At 57.2% G+C, this 8,342-nt stretch overlaps 1 protein-coding gene across 1 annotated transcript in view; it reads right to left on the reverse strand.

The window, feature by feature from the left end:
* Positions 1-103: 103 nt before the first annotated feature.
* Positions 104-8,342, reverse strand: part of LOC113215183 (hormone receptor 4) — a 129,436-nt gene continuing 121,197 nt past the window's right edge. The window contains exons 4-10 of the mRNA XM_052277621.1: positions 6,545-6,900; positions 5,360-6,154; positions 4,828-5,123; positions 4,060-4,208; positions 3,018-3,079; positions 2,555-2,920; positions 104-2,244 (exon numbers count right to left, since the gene is read on the reverse strand). Of these exons, the coding sequence (XP_052133581.1) occupies positions 1,939-2,244; positions 2,555-2,920; positions 3,018-3,079; positions 4,060-4,208; positions 4,828-5,123; positions 5,360-6,154; positions 6,545-6,900 (2,330 nt within the window). The 3' untranslated portion in view covers positions 104-1,938. The remainder of the gene's footprint in view (positions 2,245-2,554; positions 2,921-3,017; positions 3,080-4,059; positions 4,209-4,827; positions 5,124-5,359; positions 6,155-6,544; positions 6,901-8,342) is intronic.

Genomic DNA, 8,342 nt, shown 5'->3' on the forward strand with positions numbered 1-8,342 from the left:
GCGCGGGGAGCGCGGCGCGGGCGTGCCTCCAGGATGCTGCAGCTAGGACCGCGGAAACCCGTTCCTCTCCAGTCGGGCGGGGCGGGCGGGGCGCGGCCTCTCGCAACCAGCCCTAACGACCACCGCGCCCCGCCACGCTCCGCCTCGCCGTTCCACAGTTCGCACCTTACGTAATGGACCGTTGGGAAAAGCTGCAGTGGCTTATAAGGACACCGCGGCTCGGGCCAATGACCCCGCGGAGCTGCCGCGGAGCGCCGCGCGGAGCCACAAGGCGGAGCCGCGGGCCCAAGGGAAAGGGAACGGGGACCCGGGCCAAGGTGAGAGGCGCGCCCGGGCGGACCGAGCCCACTGGGCGCCCAGGCGGGGCGGACCGAGCCCACACATTTTGGAGAGTTCTTTTCTAGTGCTTACTTTCAAGAAAAAACAAAACTGCAGGAGAGATTTTTTTTTTGCATTATTTTAGTTTTTCAAAATAGCTATTCAATGGGTCAAAATTAGTTTATAATCCATGAAAATAAAAATTAGCCCATATGGGAAGGAGACAGTCCCCAGACCAGGCCACAAAGCTTCCCCAGTTTTTACAGACAGTCCCCGGGAATGCCTAAAAGGAACTCTCTTAAATCTGGAAACGGATACTTCTTTCGCTACAAGATCCAGCCTCTGACACATCGTCTGCCGGGGTCGAGAAAGCGGCTGCGGCAGCACAGGCAGGAGCCACAGCCAGCCACTCGCTCCGGTTGCGTTCGCACCTGATGTGAACTTCCTGGCCGCAACGCCCCGCCACGCCCCGGCCGGTGACGCACCGTGCCGCCGCCGCTCTCCGCTGGGGAGAGGGGGCAGGTCAACAGACGGCCCTGGCAGTGAAAGCAGACGGACCAAGGAGCAGAGCGCACTTTCCCTGCGCCCGGCGAGGGGCCTGAAGGCGGGCCGTGAGGCGGGCCTAAAGGTGGCCTCGGCGTAGCGGTCCGTCTGGAGGAGGGACCGTCTCACGCACCGTGCGCGGCGCACGGCACGGGCAGGTGAGGTGGGACAAGGTCCGACAGAGCGAGAGAGAGAAAGAGCGACGTACACGGGCGAATGCGAGAGACGAAGCAGTCGGGACAAAAGGACAAAAGAAGAAGGGGGGGGGGGTACAAGGTCTGGATCAATATTTTAATCTTCACCGATTTAACTGATTTTTCTCGGTTAAAACGTGCGCCTGTCGCGTGTCACGTATTAGTGCACCCCCCGAGGTACAATAACACAACAATAGATAACGTGAGAGGGGAAGCCGATTGGTGAAAAAACTGCATGCGGAAATCTAGAGTACGTATGGCGTGAAGACACAGACAAAAAAAGAAATACATGTATACACGTATAGGCAAACGTACGCACAGAGAGAAAGGCACAGAGGTTAGCGCGTCCATTGGCGTGAAAGAGTGTGAGAGAGAAAGAAAGGCCACGACGACAGGTGAGAGGAAGAAAGAGGCATGATAAGCGTGACAATGAAAGCAGGAGGCGAGGCAGCCGCGATCAAAAGATACTGGTATATACATTTAAAACGAGCCGGTTTCTTTTTATTCCAGCAATTTTGCATATCCGAGCCCTGCGATAGTTTCGGCGATAGTCCCCACGGGTGAGCACTACGCGGTCGGTTGGGTTGCCTTCCTCACCTCGCCTTGCAGGGCATGGTGCAGCCCGCACGGAGCTCGGGTAGGCAACCCAACTCGCTGCGCCGCGTTGCACTACGCATCTCGGCGACGACGAGACCGGCGCTCGCGAGTCAAAATATGCATTGCGATAATTTTTTACGTTTTTCTGTTTTAAGTCGTTTTTAAAAATATTTTATACTTTGAAATTTTCCTGTTAGAACTGATCATATTGACCGGTCTATGGAGTGGTGCTCAAAAGACCGAGCCGCGGTTCAAAATTATCCCAGCCCACGTTAACAAAAAGTTTTCAAAATTGTTCATAGCGCAGCGGCACACAAAATGGCGAGCTTCGGCGATGAGCTTCGGGTTCTCTCGACACGAAGCTTACCTCGAAGTTCCGCTGGAAGTGTTCCAGCTCCAGCCCGAGGGCGGCCAGGGGGCTGTGGCCGGGGCTGGAGCCTGGGCCGTGGCTGCCGGGGCTCGGCCCCTGTGGCGCCGGCGCCATGGCCTGCGGCAAGGCCTGCGGGGGCGCCCCCGGGCCGCAGGAGCCCCCTAGGCCACCCCCCGCGGGGCCCAGGGTACCCAGGGCGAGCGCCGTCCGTCCATCGCGGACCTCCACACAAGAAAAACCAAGGGGCGCTCTCAGACCAAACGGCAAATGCAACTCAGAAAAAACGACAAACCGAATATTATTCGAACAAACGTTACCCCGAGGAGAAAGAAAAAGATGTTATCTCCTCTTTGTTTCCGTTACTTATTCCTCCGATTGTTAATTGACCCCAAAATGCAGCGACGTTAGTTGAGACGGGCTAATAAGTCGAGGTGTTTAATAAGGACAGACAGCCAGGTGCGAGAACTCACACACGCAGCGGAGTGACCGAAGTAGGGCCTAAGCTAGAGGTGCTAGGGGGCTGGGCACTCACCTCGCTGGGGTTTGTTAGCGCCGTCTTCAGGATGGTCCCGTTTACAAGATGAGGAGAGAGTGCGTGCTCTTGGCTTAGGAGAGCCAGTCCTTTGGTCTGGCCCAGGGCCTGTTGCTGCTGCTGCTGTTGTTGTTGCTGTTGCTGCTGCTGCTGTTGTCGCTGCTGCTCCTGTTGTTGCTGTAGGTGGTGCTGCTGCTGTAGGTGGTGCAGCTGCTGCTGTTGTTGCTGTTGTTGTTGCTGCTGCTGGACGGGTCCCGGTGTCGGCGTCGGTGGTTTCTCGGGCTTCACCTGCCCGTTGGCCCGAGCGTTCTTCTTATGTTTTTTGTACTTGACCTGAGCAAGGGCAAGTGGCGTAGGAGTGTTAGTCTAAATGAAAAAAAGGCGGTAAAAAAAATATCCGGACAGAGTTACATTGGGTAGAGTATTTGAAACCTCGACCCTCGATACTGTTGTAGGTACTTACCTTGTAAAGGTTGTAGACTGCCCCCGAGTTCCGGCCTCCAGGCATGCGATCTTCGCGGACAGCTGTGGGCAGTAACACATAAGTGGAACGTCGAAAAGAGTCCAAAAGAAAGAAAGACCAAAAAGTGCTGCACTAACGCCTCGGTATTCGAACCCACAGCGCGGCCAACACGACACATCTCTGAGAGAAACCAGAGTACGTAAACCAGGGAAGTGACAGGAGAGGGAGAGAGAGAAAGAGGAAATCGACAAGGATGTCAACCAAAATGCCTAAAAGCAGCAGCTGCTTTCCGTGCAGATTCGGAGGCGGGAAAATGAAAAACGTCTCGTTCGTTTGGAAATGACGCGTTGTCGTTCGTCGTTAAGGTAGGGAGTGCAAGTACATGAGTTCAAAGTACGTTCGCACGACACGTCGCGGGAAGCGATGCGTCCGCGGCGAGGCCGTCGCGTTCCCTTCCGGGTGTGAGAATTCACCAGGGACGAGAGATAACGGACTTCTTCTGCTGATTTGTTCGTCGCGCGGCGACGCTGCAGTTTTAAGCCGAACAAGTTGGCGCGATTAGATTAAATTCAAGTTCAACGCCCCGCGAAGGACGTAGGCGAGTCAACAACCTGTGCGGCAACTGCAGATGCCAATGGCAAGTTGGGGCGGTAAAATGATGTAAATTTGATATGCTATTAAGTTTTAGAAATGAAAGTCATTTTTTTTTCAACGGGAAAAAAAGAGGGCATGTGACGTTTGTTCATGCAGTGCTAAGGAGGTATATGGTCGTCTATTCACAGTGGAGCAAGGTGAGAGGGAAACAAAACATTCTGAGAGTATGTACTGTAGTTAAACGTACTAAAATAAAAAGTACTATTTATTTACATTAATAAATAGTTGTGAAAAAAGGAGCATAGTTTGTTTCCCTCTCGCAATGCAAAAGTCGGACAGAGTCGCAAGAAAAGGGATGCCTCCACCGAGAGAAGTAGCACAGAGAGCAGGAAGAAGGGGAAGAACAAAACAAAAACCCTCGACGAGGACAGAGGAGGGAAGTACGAACCTTGCAGCACCATGCCCTGCTCAATGCACTTCTTGAAGCGGCAGTATTGGCATCGATTCCGCTGAGCTTTGGTGATCTCACAGGTTCCGTCAGCGACGCAGGTGTACACTCGACGGTTCTGGACTGTTCTCTTGAAGAAGCCCTTGCAGCTGCACACCAGACATGTCACGTTAGGGAAGACCATTCACCACATGGGGGGAAAGGGGTTTTAGTCATTGAGGAGGCCGCCAGACCAGGGTTTTGGGCAGCATGAATGTTTTTAAAGTTATTTCTCTTTTGATAGAAAAAAGGAGTAAATAAACAAATTCTATATCCCATAAGTCTGGCAGGCCAAAGAGGGTTAGTGTTATATACAAGAGTATTTTCGGAGCAGCATGAAAGACAGCCGCAAGAAAATTACCCGTGAATTTTTAAAGGGAAAAGTTGATAGATCATAGAAGATGGGCTCTGATTCACCTTATATATATTATATGCACGTCTGTATTGAAATTAATCATAAGGTGTAGATGATATATTATGACAGCGATGACAATGAGATACCCCACCAGATTTTGAGAGTGAACAGCAAAGATGAAGAAATAATGAAGACCTCGTTTTAAATTTCCTATAAATAAAATCTTAGGTGAAATGCTCTCCTTTTTAAAATGAACGGCTTGGTCAAAGTCGGCAGAGCTAAAATGGGGATAATCTTTCAATATTTCGACAGTGCGAGTCGACGTCAGTTCCAGCAGTGCGCGGGTGCGGCAGGCTGCGCCAGGCGGTGCTTACCCCTCGCAGGTGATGATGCCGTAGTGCAGGCCGGTGGCCTTGTCCTCGCAGATCATGCAGATCATGGGCTGGTCGTCCTCGTCCGGCTGCAGGGCGAGGGTCGCCTTCTCGTGGCCGGCCTGGCCGTGGCCCGCCGCGCCGTTGGTCCGCGACGCGGCCGTCGCCCAGAGCGGCTGGCCCGCGGCCGACAGGTTGAGGGCGTGCAGCTGCTGGGCGGCGGGCAGCTGCGACAGGTCGCCCGCCCACAGGCGCTCCATGTTGAGCGGCGCGGGGAAGTGGTGCGGCGTCGACCCGACCTGAGGGACGAAGAGGGTTACTGTGGGGTATACGGCTAGCCGCGACAGACCGGGAGGAGGTTTACAATAACACAACCGAGGAGGGCACTTTTCTCGCTCAGAGTGGAACTCACTGGGGATTTCATATTCAGGGTCCGCAAATAATCTAAGAAAGGGTCAGCGACAAAGCTGCTACCGCCCGTCGTCGGTAGCCCGCGGGCACCGAGTCTGAGCGCGCTGAGGCTATGCGGCCTCACCTGGTGGTGCTGCTCGGGCTGCGGGGGCGGCACACTGTTGCCCAGGCTGAGCAGCAGCTGCGCCGCGCTCTCGTCGTGCTGCGAGTTGGACGACGAGGACTGCGTCGACTGCGGCGACGACGAGCTCCACGACGCCGAGGCCGAGGTCTGCGACGCGGCCGTGGCCATGGGCTGTGACCAGACCATGGTGCGCACGCCGCCCGCCTCGCCCATGATGACGGTGGGCGCGGGCCGCGCGGGCTGCGGCGCCTGCGAGGGCTGCGGGCTGTGCGGGGAGCCCCCGGGCCCCCCGGGCGCCGCGGCCCCGGGCGGCACGCCGCCGCCGATCAGCTCGGGCCGCACGCCGTTGATGCGCGGGGAGAAGCCGGTCGGCGCCGACGACGCCTCGTGGTGCTGGGGTTGCTGCTGCTGCTGCAGCAGGTTGTTGTTGTTGGCCGAGCTGTTGTTGTTGACGAGCTCCGACTTGACCCGGATGGGCGCCGACACCCACGAGAAGGTGGGCGGCGACGGGTTCTTGGTGGGGGTGACGACCGACACGGGGATGGGCGAGGGCTGGCCGCCGGGCTGGCCGGGCGCGCGCTGCCGGTGCAGCAGGTGGCGGTGCTGCTCCTCGTGCCGCAGCCGCGCCTCGGCCTGCTCCGCCTGGTGCCGTATCCGCTGCTGCTCCTGCTCCTGCTGCGCGCGCAGCCGGTGCTCCTGCTGTAGCCTCTGCTGCTGCTCCACTTGTATCCTGTGCTCCTGCTGTATCCTCTCCTGCTGCTCTTGCTGCCGCAGCCGCTGCTCTTCGTGCTCTTCCTGCGGAGAACAAAGCAAAAAGGTGGTTAGCACTAGAAGTTGCCTGCATTTGTTTTGATGCACCACGTGGCTGATTGACCTCGCCTACACTGTAAAACCGGGGTGGAATGCCTATGGACTCATTCAATGCAATCACCTGGAAGACCAGAAAGTGTCCAGCAGATAGGCGACATGAGTCGCCTAGTCTTGCGGGTCAGGCGACTTTGTCGCCTACCTGCTGGACACCCCGGATTTACAGTGTACAGTTTTGGTTACACTGCACCGCCATGCAGGCGTTGCGTGCGGGTTTGCCTATCGCTCCTGATCAAGGCGCCGAACGGCCCCGAGCGGTTAGGCAACCTGCCGGCGCTATGTGGGCGGGGTCAAGCAACCACCCGGGGGTGGACCTACCGACTGCCGCTGCGTCATCTGCTGGCCGCCGACGACCACGCTGATGACGGTGCTGGTGGGGTGCGCGCTGTGACCCGGGTGGGCGCCGTGGCCCGGGTGGGGGTGGTGGTTGGAGTCCTTGCCGCCCCCGCCGCCGTCAAAGACGCTGGTGTCGGCGGCGTCCGGCCGGCTGGCCAGGCGGGACTGCGCCGCGTGCCCCGGCGACCGCGCCCGCTGCGAGTCGGCGAGCGGCTCGGCCGGCGACCTGGGGGGCGGCGGGCTGGGCGGCAGCGGGGGCAGGGGCGCCGCCGGCGGCCCCGGTGACGGCGACCCCGCCATGTCCGGGGACGAGGTGCTGGTGTCCGGGACACTCTCCCCTGCAAACACACAAAGCAAAGACAGGTTCGTTAGAGAAGGGCTCCGCAGGGGAATGACCATCATCTCCAATCATTCGTGGCTTTTCACACCAACATTTCCGACAGTGTGATGACCCCCGAATACGCTTGCAAGCAGGCCACGCGCGCTTCGCACGGCCGTGTGAGTCGTCGCGTCGGCGGCGGGAGAGGGAGACAGAGAGGCGGAGGAAGAAAGTCGGCGCCGCTCCTCGAGGGCGAGGGGGGAGGCCGCCCCGCGCCTGCTTACTATGCACGCCCCGCGGGTCCTCCAGCCGGGCGGGGCGGGGCGGGGCGGGGCGATTGGCGTCGAGGCGCGTCCCGCCCGCGCGACAAGACACACGGGAGGAGAAAGCACACGAGTAAGTCACCAGCCGCCTCGTCCCGCCCGATCTGAATCGGGACAGAGCAAAGCTCAAGGGGAGCTGAGCTGACAGCTGGACACACGACGTCATAGTGTTTGTACACCTTCTATGATTATAATAGTGTACCCCGGGGTGCAAATAATTAGGCCCCTGATCCTGGCCGTCCTTCCAAGGTGACTGCCCTGCTGACAAACAACAATGAACATACCCACGGAGAACCGTTTCCTGAATCAAGCACATTGCATTTCACTTGAGCAAACGTGCCTGCGGACGCCAGAACTTTTTCATGGCATTGCGCAATAGGGTACCTATTTCACCCAGTTTAAACCGGATCCAAAGAAGAACTGAACTGTTTCCTCCCTGACGCTCATTGGCTGACGCGGGCGAATTTCGTGGCCCTGCCACTAGATCTGCGACTGCACTATTGACGAGTCGGAGAACTTCGTCTGCGTCAACCAATGAACGTCAGGGAGGAAACAGTTCAGTCCTTCTTTGGATCCAGTTTGAACTTGGTGAAATACCTTATTTGCATTGTCCTTGTGTCTATGTTCCCACATACCACCATGTTCTTGATTCAGGAAATAGAGACGGTTAGGAAGGGGAGGGGGGGTCTCTTTATCCTCTGGTAGAGACAGTCTTCAGGGACTGTCTAAAAATTGGGGGTACGTTCATCAAGCTCTGAGCAGTCTCTGAACCGACGAACGATCAGTACTTCGTTGCGTCGAAAGGTGTCTATCGAATCTCTTCTTGTGACTCATTTCAATACTCCAAATTTACCTCTCCCCGACAAGAGGGTGCGACGACATAGTGTTCATCAAAGACGGTGACACACCAGACCTGACCCGAGACCAACCCTAAGCGGGTTTCTTTCTGTTGTGTGCCGTGTTAAGGCAGTCCCTCCTCATGGGCCCATGGCCCGGGCGGGCCGGGCCAGGCGGGCGGAGCGCTGCTCGGGTAGGCGACTTTCTCCTGGCAAAGGTATGGGCCCGGCCGCCCCGCTTGTTCCGTTTCCAAAACGTGTGGGCGTTGACCGATAAGCTTTTGTCTCTCCCGGTCGGTCGG

Source organism: Frankliniella occidentalis, unplaced genomic scaffold (assembly GCF_000697945.3).
Source record: "Frankliniella occidentalis isolate FOCC.00 unplaced genomic scaffold, Focc_3.1 Scaffold11, whole genome shotgun sequence".
NCBI classification, from domain to species: domain Eukaryota; kingdom Metazoa; phylum Arthropoda; class Insecta; order Thysanoptera; family Thripidae; genus Frankliniella; species Frankliniella occidentalis.